Source organism: Idiotropiscis lumnitzeri, chromosome 12 (genome assembly GCF_059441095.1).
Source record: "Idiotropiscis lumnitzeri isolate Australia: NSW breed Sydney's pygmy pipehorse chromosome 12, RoL_Ilum_1.0, whole genome shotgun sequence".
Classification (NCBI taxonomy): domain Eukaryota; kingdom Metazoa; phylum Chordata; class Actinopteri; order Syngnathiformes; family Syngnathidae; genus Idiotropiscis; species Idiotropiscis lumnitzeri.
Genome location: NC_142402.1, coordinates 13,015,112 through 13,030,216, shown reverse-complemented (window position 1 = coordinate 13,030,216; position 15,105 = coordinate 13,015,112). Strand labels below are relative to the sequence as shown.

General features: G+C 43.3%; 1 protein-coding gene across 1 annotated transcript in view; it reads left to right on the top strand.

Annotated features, from left to right (window-relative positions):
* The window catches only part of LOC148325988 (potassium/sodium hyperpolarization-activated cyclic nucleotide-gated channel 2), a 33,852-nt gene extending 23,351 nt beyond the window's left edge, over positions 1 to 10,501 (top strand). The window contains exons 5-8 of the mRNA XM_088311320.1: positions 3,176 to 3,322; positions 3,413 to 3,653; positions 3,736 to 3,900; positions 5,096 to 10,501. Of these exons, the coding sequence (XP_088167446.1) occupies positions 3,176 to 3,322; positions 3,413 to 3,653; positions 3,736 to 3,900; positions 5,096 to 6,036 (1,494 nt within the window). The 3' untranslated portion in view covers positions 6,037 to 10,501. The remainder of the gene's footprint in view (positions 1 to 3,175; positions 3,323 to 3,412; positions 3,654 to 3,735; positions 3,901 to 5,095) is intronic.
* Positions 10,502 to 15,105: the final 4,604 nt, after the last annotated feature.

The window sequence follows — 15,105 nt, the reverse complement described above, 5'->3', positions numbered from 1 at the left end:
AAAAGACCGTGAAAGTTGGGGAATTCTTAAAAACAAAAGAACTGTCAAGTAGTCACTGCCTCATTCACCATGTCAAGAAAAAAAATCAATTTGGCAGCAACTTTTTACCGTAGTTTTTAATTAAACTTTGCAACCGAAGGGTGATTCAAGGGACAAAAACGATTTGAAAAAAATGATGTCTCTTACTTGTGCATCAAATCCGACCGACTGCGTGGCATTAGCGATGATGCCTAATGTTTTCTAATGGCTGTGCGTCAGAGGCTCGACTCATCGACCAACTGTGATGCATTCGATACTCCTCTCTGGTCCCTGAAACTGAGAGACTATTCATAACAAGAGCTATACAACTTCTACACGGTCCATCTGAAGTGGAAGCAATCGCTCTTAAAGTGAAGCGAAGCCCCTGAGCTCAAGTACATAATATTTACAGTACAGCATATTTAAGTGAACATTGCATTAGCGATATTGCTCAAGCATTTCACACAATGCTGATTAGGATGATGAGGTGAATCTCAGCAAATGCCAAAGCACACCATTACCACACTGATGATACGTTCTATAGGCCAGAAAAAAATAGTGTCATATGCATTTGAAATTTTCAGTCGAATGATCATCAGGATTTGAGTTAATGCCAGATGTGGGAAGTAACAAAGTTCCAATACTGCATTGCTATACTTAAGTATTTTTTTCTGGCATGTAGCCCACTTGAGTGCTATATTTTTCGGACTATATGTTTGGCTGTTGCTAAGAGGTTTGACCGTCATTTGTAGAAAAAGACGAAGAAGGACAAGAACAAGAAAAATAGAAAAAGAACAAGTCCAAGAACAAGAAGGCGCACTTCCATTTAACATGAGTTTGAATGTGATTCAATACATTTTCAACACAGCCACATCCTTTCACATCCTTTTTATTGGAGGGTGTGCACACTTGTGCAACCAAAATATTTTGCTTTGTTTTTGTTTCCCCATTTCAAAATATTTTTAAAAAAGTTAAATTGAGCCAGGGCGGCATGCTGAACGACTGGTTAGCACGGTGGTCTCACAGCGCTGAGGTCATGCGATCGATTCCTGTGTGGAGTTTGCATGTTCTCCCCGTGCCTGCGTGGGTTTTTTTTCCTCCCATGTTCCACAAACCTGCATGGCAGGTCGATTGGACACTCTAAATTGCCCCGGAGTATGAGTGTGGTTGTTCGTCTTTGTGTGCCCTGCGATTGGCTGGCAACCAGTTCAGGGTGTCCCCCGCCTACTGCCTGAAGATAGCTGGGATAGGCTCCAGCACCCCCCACGACCCTTGTGAGGAGAAGCGGTACAGATAATGAATGGGTGGATAAATTGAGCTGTAAAGGTTATAGGTCACATTAATGAAATAAATTGATTTGGTCTCAGTCAAAATCTTGAAATTTTAACAGGGGTGTGTAGACTTTTTATATCCACCGTGTAAGGTGAAACGTGAATCAGGGACAACTAACATTAACTATCATGTTACTTTAGTACATATCAGACTTTGTACTTGTTTGCTGCGGTTGTGTGCGTTGTTTCGCTGTTTTCCTACTTCCTGTAATGAAACTTTGCCTTGTCTCTGATGCAAAGTATCGCGCAATTACATTTGTTATCTTTTCCCTATGACGGGAGCAATATTGTGTCGTGTGTGCAGGAGCAGGTTTGCGCAATCTCTTGAGATCGTTAGTTAAATTCTGCTTTTACAAGGACAACAAATGCTCTGTTTTGATTGAAACTGTCAAAGAGGCGTAAGTTTGACTTTGTGATATATCGGAAAAGTGTATATTGTGACGGTGTTTTAATACAGACGGGATGAAGGGGCGGATGACCTTCTCAGTCCCTGAAAGCTACACAGATTGTGCCAATGTGCTGAGTTGTCATAATTTTTGAAAATGGCGTTTCAGTCAGCCATAAGCTGCCTGTGGTATTACGAAGTGCTCCATTTGAGCGAGGATCGACTACCGAGTCTGTCTAGTCTGTTTACTGCCTCATTTATCAACCGTCAGCAAAATGTGTGTTAACAGTGGAGCCGCACTATGATTGGGGGTTAGAAACCAACCCTGACCACAATTATCGAAATTAAATTAAAAAGTCTAATTGTCGCTACCCCAATTATGAAGAGTGCATTAATTATTATTTTAAACCATAATTAAACCACAAGTATGATTTCAAAACATTTTAGGCAAATTTCAAATGCTTAGAAAAATGTCGGCCGCTTGGCTTGACAAAGCTTCGCGATTCTGTTGGTCTGTTTGATGTTTTTTTTTTTTTTTTTTTTGCCCAGGAATGTGTGTGACTGTGTTTTTGCATTTTCGGTGAACATTTGTCCATTGGTGTGACTGTAAGGGCAAATGGTTATTTTTCTACACGCGCCAGGTGACCAGTCCAAAGTCAGCTGGATAAGCTCCAGTTCACCCATGACCCGAATGAGGACAAGCATGATAAAAAATGGATGGATGGATATCTTCTATTATTCATGTGTGCATTTTACCAGAACAATTGCCTGACATGAGTCGATTTCATACTGCGCAATGGCAGATAGAAAAGTGCTGGTTTTAGACATTATCGCACGGATGTATAAATATAAATCCAATCTGTCATGATAAGGACAAGTTGCTGTTGCTTTTTTGGTCTTCTGATAGGCTATACAGCATTTGAGAGCCTGCAAATGCATCTTTGCGCTCATGGGGAGTGTATAGGGTATAATTCTGGCAACTATAGTCCATGATGTACATCGTGGCATCTCTCACCCAAAGTAAGCTTGTGAAAGCTCAAGCTCACTCGTAAAGGATGGCCGAGTGGTCTAAGGCGCCGCGTTCAGGACCCAGTCTCCCCAGGAGGCCTGGGTTCGAATCTCGAATTTCCCCATTGTGGGACTAATAAAGGGCAAATTATTATTATTATTAAAAAGTAGATAGAAGAATGTATACTTTATGGCGGGGATTCATAAATATTTTCGATCCAGCCACCCCTCCAGGGGAGAATTTGTTCCTAACCCTAACAGGAATGAAAAAGGCCTACCTTGTATATCTCTAAATGCAATATGAATTTAAAAGTTGTCTATTTTCATGATTGATGCCGCATGTATTTTTGAGCGTACTTATTATGAAACTCATTCAAGTGTCTACTGGGTGTTAACAAAATCCTGACTTTGTCCAACCTGTTTCCTCCAATAGTACAAACAAGTGGAGCAGTACATGTCCTTCCACAAACTACCCGCCGACTTCCGTCAGAAGATCCACGATTATTACGAGCACAGATACCAGGGCAAGATGTTTGACGAGGAGAGCATTTTGGGAGAACTCAGTGAGCCGCTTCGAGAGGTGAGACTTTCAAAGCCCACAATTTGCGTATGTGTGTCCATGCTGTTATCTTTGAACGCATCATATCATCGTTCATTGCTCCACCTTCAGGAAATTGTCAACTTCAATTGTCGCAAGCTGGTGGCTTCCATGCCCCTGTTTGCCAACGCAGAGCCCAACTTTGTCACGGCCATGTTGACCAAACTGCACTTTGAGGTATTCCAGCCACATGATTACATCATTCGGGAGGGCACCATCGGGAAGAAAATGTATTTCATCCAGCACGGAGTGTGCAGCGTCATCACCAAAGGCACCCTTGCAATGAAACTCTCTGATGGTTCATATTTTGGAGGTACTGATACATTCGCGTTCTTCTTCTTATAAGTTACAAAGCAGTGTTTTTTTTTTTTTCTAACTTCAACACATTGTTTCAGAGATCTGTCTGTTGACGAGGGGTCGACGGACGGCGAGCGTCCGAGCAGAGACGTACTGTCGACTCTATTCTTTGTCTGTGGACGACTTCAACGAGGTGCTGGAAGAATATCCCATGATGAGACGAGCCTTTGAAACGGTGGCTATCGATCGTTTAGATCGCATCGGTAAGAAAGTGGGATAAAAACATCATCGTATCATTAAAAGCGATTCTAGAAATAAAATTCTTACATTCAGAATAGAACACGTACAGCGCAGCTCTGTAAGAGGACCAAATTATTCCTCCACCTGGGTGACTTGCAGAAGAAATTGAATGTCCACTGTTCTACTGTAGAGCCCCCCGTCTGGAGTCAGGCCTGGAAGTGGGCCTGCACCCATGCGGCCCGGCCGGACACAGCCTGGAAAGGCAACTAGGGTCGCCATTGCCATGGGCGCCTCAATTGTGGGAGGGGCCAAGAAGGTCAGGTGCATAGAGAGCTTGGTGGCATCCAAAGGTGGGAAACTTGGCAGTCCAATCTCCGGCTACAGAAGCTGAATCTAGAGATGTAGAACGTCTCCTCTCTGGCAGGGAAGCAACCAGACCTGCTTTGTGAGGTTGCGAAGTTCCGACTCGATACATTCAGGCACACCTTGACAAACAGCTTGGGTTCTGGCACCAGCCCTTTCAAGAGGGGTTGAACTCTAATCCACTCTTGAGTTGCCCATGGGGAGAGACACCGAGCAGTTGGTGGCTTATTTATTACCCGTCTGGGTCCTTGAGAATGCATTGGAGTTCCCTCAAGCAGTCGACATGGCGCAACATCAGGAGCGACTTGGGGTTCAGTATCTTGCACTTTAACATGGTCATAAGCGCGGGGGATCAAACCCACAAATTCTGCGTTGGGAGACGACCACTCCATCAATGAGCCATGCCACCCCTAACTGTTCAGCGTACGACTAGTGTTAGTGTTTGGTTGGCATTGCCGATAGTAAGCCGGATTCACTACCAGTGACAGTTCTACTCCACCAAAGGCTGTCCTTTACCACGAGTCTGTGCATAACATTTATGGACATGGAAGTCTGTGCTTCCCTCTTTCAAGCTGCTACCCCCGTGACCCAACCTCAGATAAGTGGAAGAGAATGTACGGATGGATGGAATGTTGTAAATTTTGGTCAGTGGTTCTGATAGTGTTTCGGCCAGAAAAGACAGCCCACCAATGGATAGATAACCATGATATTTCCATGCAGTTCAAACATGCATAGGTCTTCCAAAACGTCGTCTATCTGGAGTTAGCTTAAGATAGTTGCGTCACATGCTGGGTTATTTTCTATTCCGGACGGACCTTGTATTAAAATATATATTCCTTTTTGTTTCTTCTTCAGGTAAGAAGAATTCCATCCTGATGCACAAAGTTCAGCACGACCTCAACTCCGGTGTGTTCAATAACCGCGAGAATGAGATGATTCAGGAGATCGTCAAGTACGACCGCGAGATGGTGAAGCTCGTGGACTTACAACGGCCGCGGGCAATGTCAATGACGCCTTCCATTGGTGGTATGTTTGCTCCCCCCGGTCAGTCACAGGCAGGTTCTGCTATCGCCACCCTCCAGCAGGCTGTGGCCATGAGCTTCTGCCCTCAAATGGCGAATCCACTAGTGGGTCCAGGAACTTTACAATCTCCTCGAATGGTGCGAAGGTTCCAGGTGATGCAGAACTTACAAAGCCCAGTCTCCATGTCTCCTCTTCAGTCGCAACCCCCTCAGACGTTCGGAGGAGCATTTGGATCTGCAATCTCTAGCCCGCCCGTTCAAAGCCCTCTAGCCGCTTCAGGTCGGACTTTCCAGTACATGGCCAGTGTGGGCCCCTCGGGATCCCAGTTGTCATTAGTACAGCACCATGTACCCAGTCCCACACAGACCCAGCAGAGGCCTGCCTCACACAAGAGCACCCACTCCCTTCACACAGGGAGCTTGAGCCAGGATACCCGTGCACTGTCTGCCTCCCAGCCTTCGCTCCCCCAGGAGGGAGGGCCGCAAGCTGCATCTGCGGTCCCCAGCCCTCCTCCCTCGACACGCACCTCCAACACGTCCATCGGACCCCCACATCCCAACCTGCCCGGGCCCTCAGGGGTGGGGAGATCCGCGGGCACTCAACAGAGGGTAGCCTTCGCCTCCACACCTCCTCCCAGTGGTCCTGCTGCAACGGGGGCAGTAGCAGGAGTTGCTGGATCAGGGCCCCCAGACTCTGGCGTTCCCAAGAAAGATTCAATTGTCAGCCTTCCAGAGCTAGACTCTGCCAGATCTCGGCTGTCTTCCAACTTGTGACCCTGGTCCATTTCAGGAAAGAGGCCTTTTTTGTAGGTGAATCTGTTTGTTTTGGGTCAGTCCCACTGATCCCGATGACCAATGGGCTGTTGCTGGCGCCACCAGTCATTGGGCCTGGATGTCAGCTGAGGGCGACGCATCTCAATGATTTGAGACATTGAGCAAGGAGAAGTCTATACAATGAAACTAGTAGAACGTGAGGTTGAACTGGTCTAGACGACTGCGCCAGCAACTTTCTTCTTAGTATCACCCCTTACACTCTGCTTCCAAACACCTACTGTATATCGCTGTCTTTACTGTCAAGATATTTAGAAACGTATGATTAATGTAACATTTGCATACTGTGTAGAATCCATGCAATGCAATCTAGCAGGAGCTGGACTTAAACATGAAAATCAGGGACTTGAGGTCAAATGACAATGACATTTTAAATGTTGAAGTGTTTTGAGTGCATTTTCTTTTACGTATAAGCTGTCGTAGCAAAACAACATATTGCTCTTCATTTTGATTCAAATAGTCGTGAGAAAAAAAAAAAAGGTTGTAGACCGCTGGTCGATCTTACATCGAAGTGTAAATATTTGATGAAAAAGAGTACGGAGGAATATTATATTCATTGTATCTACCCAAACCAAAGTTGAGCTTGAACACAAAGTCTGGTTGTGTCTGTATCAACTAAAAAAAAAAAAAAAAAGAAACCTAGAAGAAAATGCCATTTATTTAACTGCCTTGATTCAATGTTAGAAGCCATATATTTGGTTTGTGCGTATGTATATATGTGAGCGTACGTTTGTGTGCGTGGGTTTGTTGGTATGTTTGTTTTCGGAGAATGGACTCACGCTCTCGCTCTCTCCCTCTCGCTCTGCTTCGTCAGGGGTGATTAGTTTGGCATGCTGACAGCGTCACTGACCACTTCTCGTGAAACATCTGCCAAGTGGCCCCGGCGTTTGCTCAGCATTCTGATTGTAAGCCTGGAGGCAAGGCGCTTAAATAATCTCAGCTTTATCGAAAGGAGACATCGGAGAACATCACATATTGTATACTTGCTTGTTTTCGTCTCGGTTTTATTGATTAACACATGCAATATAATTCTGCAATACTCTACCCCGCCTATATATAAATATATATGAATATAGATATCTAAACATGTTGTACAGGAAAGTGATTTCTTTTTCCTTGATTTTTAACGTGAACTTTTGAAGAATCCAGCAGCTGTTGTGGCTTCACTTGAGCTATTGTAATCCAGTGACCATGTCGTTACCTTAACCAAAAATATTCGAAGGCATCGGAGGATGTGCAGTAGGAAAAAAAAAAAAAAGATTAAACAAGCCGGTTCAGTGAAACAACAATCCACACGTTGACAAGAACGTCACTTTAAAGACCATCGGAGCGAGTTCACTTTGTCCAAATGGGCGACTTTGGGGTTAAACATAAAAATAATTTGGCCGCATATGTCCCCCCGCCCCGAAACCACAATGAATGTGTCAACATTTTGATTCCAAAACGACTATTGCAATCTGAGGATTGGAGTTGAGGCTTTGGTTGTATTTCTTGTGGAATTCTTCACACCCTTCTCTTACTGAATGTATGCCATACGCGAAGGAAGACAGCTAATCAGATCCGAACTGCCATGTAAATAAAGGGACGATGGTTTGAATAGGCTTTTATGATGCAAGGGGGTTGCTGTATGTTGTGTCTTTTTAAGAAAACTTGATGACGCTTCTCCAGGTTGCTGTGTTTGTCCTGTACGCTACGACCAACACCCCATCATCACATCAAACAATCAATTTATTGAGGTCGAATAAAAGTGAGGAGGAGGAAATCCCATTATTAAGCACTATAACCTTGTCATCAAAATGAAAATCAATTCTCTGTTTTCCTAAAATGGTCTCCCGGACCAATTACGTGGTTGCAGAAAAGTGGATTCAATTCTGGTTCGCCCGGCAGATGATTTAATGCGATCCATAAACAAGGCGTCATTTTCCAACTTTTCCGTCGTTAAGCATCGATCCGCAGTCAAACTAGTCAAACTGATGCGATGCGCTTTTCACTCAGGTTCGCTTCCTTTCTGAAGTGCGGCCGAGTGGTCTATTGATTAATATCCACTTGTTTATTCTCCCCAAAATTAACGTGTCGATTGAACGACGCGAAATCGAGACACGAACCTGAAATTGGTCCTACGATGACACGACCATGACCACATCTTCCCAGTCGGCGCTCGAAACAAATTTAGGTGATTGTTTTTAATCTAAGGGCTTCATCTCATAGTTTGAGTACCCTCTTTTCTAATGTCAGGCATTGTCTTGTCATGTTCAGTGACTCACATGCACTAAACCTTTTGTCATGGTGGGTCACAATGCTGTGGCCCCATTCATCAGCAATTTCTATTGCTTTTTTTTTTTTTTCCTATGGGAACGGTACGGTCCAGTACAGTACACGACAAAATGCCAATACGATTGTGAATGAATCGAGTCCATTTGAGTCGGTAGCTCGTCATGTGCTTCAAAACTGTTCCAGTGCAATCAATTAGTCCTCTTCCATGTTCCTTTTGTGCTAATACCAGAGTTTGCCCTATTAAGCTGCTATCAGGACTGTGCTGATATTATTTGAAAGGGGTCCACAGTCTGTGAGAGCAAAGACGGTAGGAGAGCTAAGGAGCTACAGTTTCAGGCAATATCAGACTATTCCATTGCATTCCTCCCAGAACCAGAACCATAAAACACATCCATGCTTTGCGTGTGATTAGCGTCACATAGCTGTGTTTTCGCCCCCCCCCCCCTCTTCCCCGTACTGGTCGGGGATTTCGAGTGCTGCTTCTGGACCTTTCTGTCCGGTGGGACTAGAACCTCTCATACATGTTTGACACTGACTGACAATTATTGAGAGTATCAAAGACTCAAACCTCTCATTTGTTGCCGTACCAGATGTAAAGGGTACCGAATGCCTTGGTGTTGATATGTTAGCAAATCAGGGTCTCCGTTTTCTTTATATACGTGTCTTCTGATTTGTCCGTACAGTTTGTTTGGTTTTTGTTTTTACCATGTGCCCCATGCACATGGACTGTATATACCTTGTGCCTAGTATATCTAGTTTCCACATAGTCTATTTTTGTGGTATGTATGTGCCTGTAAAAATGCAAATATGTGTTTTTTTATTTTTAACTTGCAATATATGTAAAAAAAAAAAAAAACATCGTACAAAAAAAAAAATAATTTAGCTGAAGACCAGTATTGCTAACTTAAAAATGACAATGTCAGTATTTATAATTTTCCCTGATTTGGGAAATCACAATATTGCACATTTTTGTTGGTTTGAGCCTTCCAACACCATGCGCGCTGTACTCCGTAATTTCATGTTCTGTATATATGGTCTACACAGAGATGTGGGGCACATTGTTGTGTTTTTACCACAACCTGATGTACAAGAACTATTTTATACAGTGAGAGGGTTCGCTCTGACAGGCTTTTGGTGGATATCAACAGTCTAAATGTTAGCTTGGATGACCAAATTGCAAAGTTAAAGATAAAGTAGGCACACGCCGGGAAATTGCTGCACAGTTGTTGTTGTTGTTTGTTTGTTTTTTTATTTCTTAAAACACCGATGTTGGTTGTACCCCGATCACAAAAAAAAAAAAAGACGTCACAAACCTGTCTCCTAATTGGGTTTTATTGACACACAATAGCTGAGTGCATGCTGTTATTTAATCGAGTTTCACACGATTCTAAGTGGGACCTTCAAATCTTGACATTGTTGTCTACCAACCACTGTACAATTATTTCATTTTGCAGTTTTGTGTCGTAGCTACTGTAGCCTGCTTAGCTGACCTAAGCCTTCTCTCTGCTTCAGGACTCACTGTATCGTGTGCTTGAGTTTGTGCGTATGTGTGCGTGTGTGTTACTGTGCCTTTCCTTCGATAATGTTGGTCCCACTTGAGAATACGATTCTATTTAGGGAGAGCTCGAAACACACGGGAGTAAAAGCCGGGCAGTTTTTAACTCAATCACGACTCGATTATATGGAAGAACAAAACCGTGTAAAATCTCCTGCAAATGACTCGAGCACATGCAAGTAGCATTCCATAGTCTCGGCTCTGTAACCAGAGATACTTTACCAGCAACATGTAGAAAACAGCACAGACTATGTGACGCAAGAAAAGTGTCTCTCGTTGTTAGTGGGGGCCAGTCTGCAACCATCTTCTGCTTTAAAAAAAGAGCGTTTCACAACTCCGGCTGTGTCTAAGTTGTCTACGAACAAACCAAGCTCACGGCTGCTCTCGGTGTGGCCGGGTTGAGCTCGCATCCAAAACGGCTGTCATGTCCACCACCTCTGCTATAGCCGCCAACACAGAGCCACACCCTGGTCTCTCTCAATAAGCTGGTCTGTCAGTCAGTGGCAATGTTGTTTAAGCGTTCGTAAAAAGACGATTACATTGTTGTGCAATAAAAAGATGAGCGCATTGGCATAATGATTTGTGTGTGCGCGTGGACCTTTTGTGCGTTTCCTTGAAGATCCTGCAAACATGACACACAAACACGCACCTCAACCTTGTAAATCAGCCCGTGGCCCCTCCACCCCCATTGCACCCCACATCAGATGAGATCTCTCTCTGCAGACAGGAGCTCCACTGCATCCCTGATGAGATGTCTGAACTCAGTCTATGGGCTTTCTCTATACGCGTGGGGGAGTGTGTGTGTGCAAGCACACATAAATGCCATCAACATGGTACATTTTTTACTGAATACCACATGAAGTGTTTATATGACGCTCCGAGTTTTGTATTGGTCTTTTGTGAAGAGACAGCGAACTGGTGGCCGTGGTGTGTGGGGGTGTGTGTGTGTGTGCCTGTGTGTGAAAGGGTGGGTGGGTGTGTGTGCGTCAGAGATGAGGGCAGTCCAAGGACACACTCCTCTAGCAGCCTGGGAGCAGCACCCACCCATTCCTTCGACGTCTGTTTTCTTTAAACACACACACACACACCCCGGCGTCTGGATCTTCAGTGATTATGCACACGGAGACAAGAAGATAAAAATTACATGGAAGGTGAGGTGTTTTAACACCGAGCCCAACATTGTGTTGTTACAAATGTGGGCGAGGCCATCCGCAGTGCGTTGAAATAGTTCTGCCTTGACGTGACACATGCTCTCCTTGTCTTTTTCTCTCGCTCTCCTGCTATACTGACACATTCTATCTATCTAGCTAGCTAGCTAGCTAGCTAGCTAGCTCGGAAAATCAGCCTCACAGTGCAACACATTCATTGCACAGGTGTGCCTTAGGCAGCCCACAATTAAAGGCCACTATAAAATGCGCATTTTTACAAGGAACCAATCAATATCTGGTGTGTCTACCATTTGCTTCAAGACATCTCCTTTGCGTAGAGTTGATCAGTTGTCCCCTTTCTTTAGCCATATTTGAGAGTGGCATTCTATCGTGGGCAACCAAAGGAATCATGCTGTCTCAAATGTCTCACATTTCTGAGAACAGCTCATAAAAAAATGTTGTAAAATAAGTGTGGCATTGATAGTACATATTGTTCAGAATTTATTATCTGTCCATCCATCCATGTGATTGTTACTCAACGGACAGGCAAATTACTGACTGTGGTGACAGGAAAATTCCGCTCAGCAACAAAGTTGGCAACACTCAAAGTAGTGAGCGTATCCAATTTCCTACTGTACACATCCAAGGGTTGTCCTCTACCTCGTTTTGGCTGCAGCGGTGGCCCTCTGCGGTGTCCCTGGCTGTCCGACTTCAATTAATCATATCAGCATCTCCTGCGCCGCCCTCCTGGCTTTTTACCTCCACAGGGCAATTTGTTTATTTAGCCCGTCCCACCCTACCATCCACGAACTCTATTACTACACAGGGCTATGATAATGTCTTCATTGGTTTTTCTTTTGACTCTTTTTACCTCTAAAGTGGGCACACAAACTATTGGCTTTTTTTTTTTTTGCGCCCCCCCCCCCCCACACTTTTTATGATGCAATACAGTATTGTAGTTGGGCTATGGAGTGTATCAGCCCAAATAATTCCCTCCAACTGAACCCCCGATGTGTCTTTGCAGTTGATGAGCGTCACGACAACTCATATTTGAAATCAGGATTAGCGTTCGGTTAAAGCTCTGCGTCCGTGAATGAGTCAGTGAACAAGAGAGGCTGACAGAGGAAGAGGCAAGGAGGGGGGGGGGGGGGGGGGGATAGTCAGTCATCCAGCAGCCGCAGGCCTCAGCAGAAGCATCGCAGTTACTGGACAGTGAAGCAGGCTGGGGAGGAAGTGAGCAGTGCGTCAGGCTGAAATGGTCGAAGAGGAAAAACAAACAGGAGGAGAGAGAGAAAGAGGCAACGTGGCCTTCCCCGTGTCATCTAGATAAAAATAATCAGATCATGGCACTCTCACCCGTGACACCCGAGGGTGTTTTACATTGTTTTACTGCTAACTTTAAAAAAAAAAAAAAAAAAAAAAAGAGAGACTCCATTCTGATGGATCAATGCCGTCTCAGTTCAAGGACACATGACGTCTTAAAGATCACGGGAATCTGTAAATCACTCAAGAGCGCTGTGGGCCATTTGCAAAGCAGGAAGGAAGTTTGCATTAGTCGTCGAAATGTCCACTTGGCCAAGAATTTATGATCTTATTGCTGAGCCTATTCCCGTGAGACTATCGAATGATTTTATTTGAAAAGGAATACATATAAATTAGTGGAGGGAAAAAAGGAGCAAATGTTACTTTACTAGGAATTTTATTGTAATAAAATGCACCTCCCCTAAATTCTGACAAAATATGAAGCCCTTTGTGGCAAAATATACTCCTTGTAGTGCAAAATGTCTGGCATATTTGACAAGAGGATTTTGGATGTAATGTAGTTTTCTTGCCATTCATTTTCTATACTGCTTGTCAGAGGTGGTACTGTAATTTTTCAAGAATAATATTTTTTGGTGGGCGGAAAAAAAAATATTATTTTTTTTCGTTCAGCAAATTAAAAAAAAAGTACATTTATCCTATAAGTCCAACTTTTTTTTTTTCATTTTATTATTATTTATTTTTTTTTTTTTACATTCATCTTTGATATCTGCATTTGGTTAGAGCCACATGTAGCAGTGCAGACAAATCTACACATGTATTTTAAATTCTTCTTTTTTAGGCCAGTCTGCAGGGCTCTCTGTTCGCAGCTGGTCTCTGTGCATCTGTTCTGCTAAACACTTCCTATCACTGACAACCTAGAAATGTCCATGACGCCTTTTGCCAATAGCATAGCAGCAGAAAAAAAAAAAAAAAGAAGAGGAGCATATTGAATATTCCATTTATTTACCACATTAAATTTACAAATGGCTCGCAAAAGTGGTGTTTGCAACACCATTATTAATCTCCTCGGTGCTTTTTCAACCGGAATTGTTTTACGACAGGAAGCAAATGTCCCCGCCCACTAATTTCACTTCATCATCCTCTGATAATATTTGCTCTGGGCCGCCTAGAGAAGTGACGAAAACCAGGACAAAGCTTTGGCTTCTGACTCATCTCATCTGTTCTGCTCTGTCAAGGTCTATACTCTCTGACACTCTGGCTATTCATCAGAGCGGACACACTCACACATTCAGGCACACACACACACACACACACACACGTATACAGTGAGTGTGGTTCTGTCATATCGAGGACATTACATTGACGGACTAATTTCCACTCTTACTACCTTTCGCTAAACCCTGACCTCAGCAACCCTGATGCCTTCCAAGAACACATTTTTACATAAACAAGATTTATTTGAAATTCTTCCTCAAGGGCACTTCGGTACTTCTTTGCAAAAATCTCAGCCAGCCTAATTAGTTCTAGTTGGCATCTGTTTTTTTTCGTAACGCTATTTGCTGGTGTAAAGCGAATCATTTCTTTCTAAAAGCTTTGTACAAGTTTAAAGATAATTAATGGATACATAAGCAAAGATCTGCGTTAATCTCTTTTTCACATATTTCTGCTTTGCTGATTTTTACTCTGTGGCTAAAAAAAAACCTAAATCACAGACTGACGCATTTGTGTGTTCGGCATGAGTCGCCTCTCCACCACTTAATAAAAACTTGAGTGCCTTCATTTGCTTCGATGGTTATCTGGCGCAAGTGCGAGTTACTTTCCATTTCTGCCACTAATGCATGCAGTTAGCTAGTTGGCTTGGCCTATACCCCCAAAATGTCTCTTCCCTGTCTGTCTTGAAGTGGTCTTGTGAAAAAAAAAAAAAGTTTGCTTGGTGATAGACAGAACAGGAAGAAATCAAGGCAGCTGAGTCGTTATAATAGAAGTGTGTGGCATATAGTAAATTATTTAACAACAGCTACTTGCCAGCTATATCATTTTTATTTACAGTAATAATGATTGAGCTAATTAAAACACCCTTTTTAAACAGATAGAACATATATTAGCAAGAATAAAATGTATAAAAGATTTGGCGTAATAATGGGGTGAAAATAAAAGCATTTATTTAACTGATTAAGCCTTAAAATGTGTCACCCACACTTTAAACACACTTGTGTGAACGTATTTAAAAACAAAAAAGAAATTATGTGTCTGCCAGAAAACTGCAACATGGCGATGTACTTTTATAATATAACAACTGTCTTATAGACAAGAGAACATTTCACATGCGAGAGAAAAAAAAACAAAAAACGACTGATCTCATTCTCTACTCTAATGCTACAGTGGAAGCGACGCCTCTTTATAGAAATCTAACCTCCAGCAGTGATATAAAGTGGCCTTGGAGAAGATTGATGACTATGTGCAGGGAAGGGTCAAGTGGGCTGGGCATTTTCTGGGTGCGAGGTGTAGAAAGCAGCGGCAGTTTAATTGTCAGGGGGATCCGAGGAAAAAAACCCATGGCATCCATCATTTTACACCGAGTGCCCCAGGTTCCTAATCGCCACATTCTGTCTCACTTTCTCTCTCTCTCTCTCACTCCATCTGTCTCTCTCTCTTTCTCAGTCTCTGCCTCTCTCTCTCTCTCTCTCTTTCTTTCTTTCTCTTTCTCTCTCTCTCTCTCTGTCTCTCTCTCTTTCTCAGTCTCTGCTTCTCTCTCTCTCTCTTTCTTTCTTT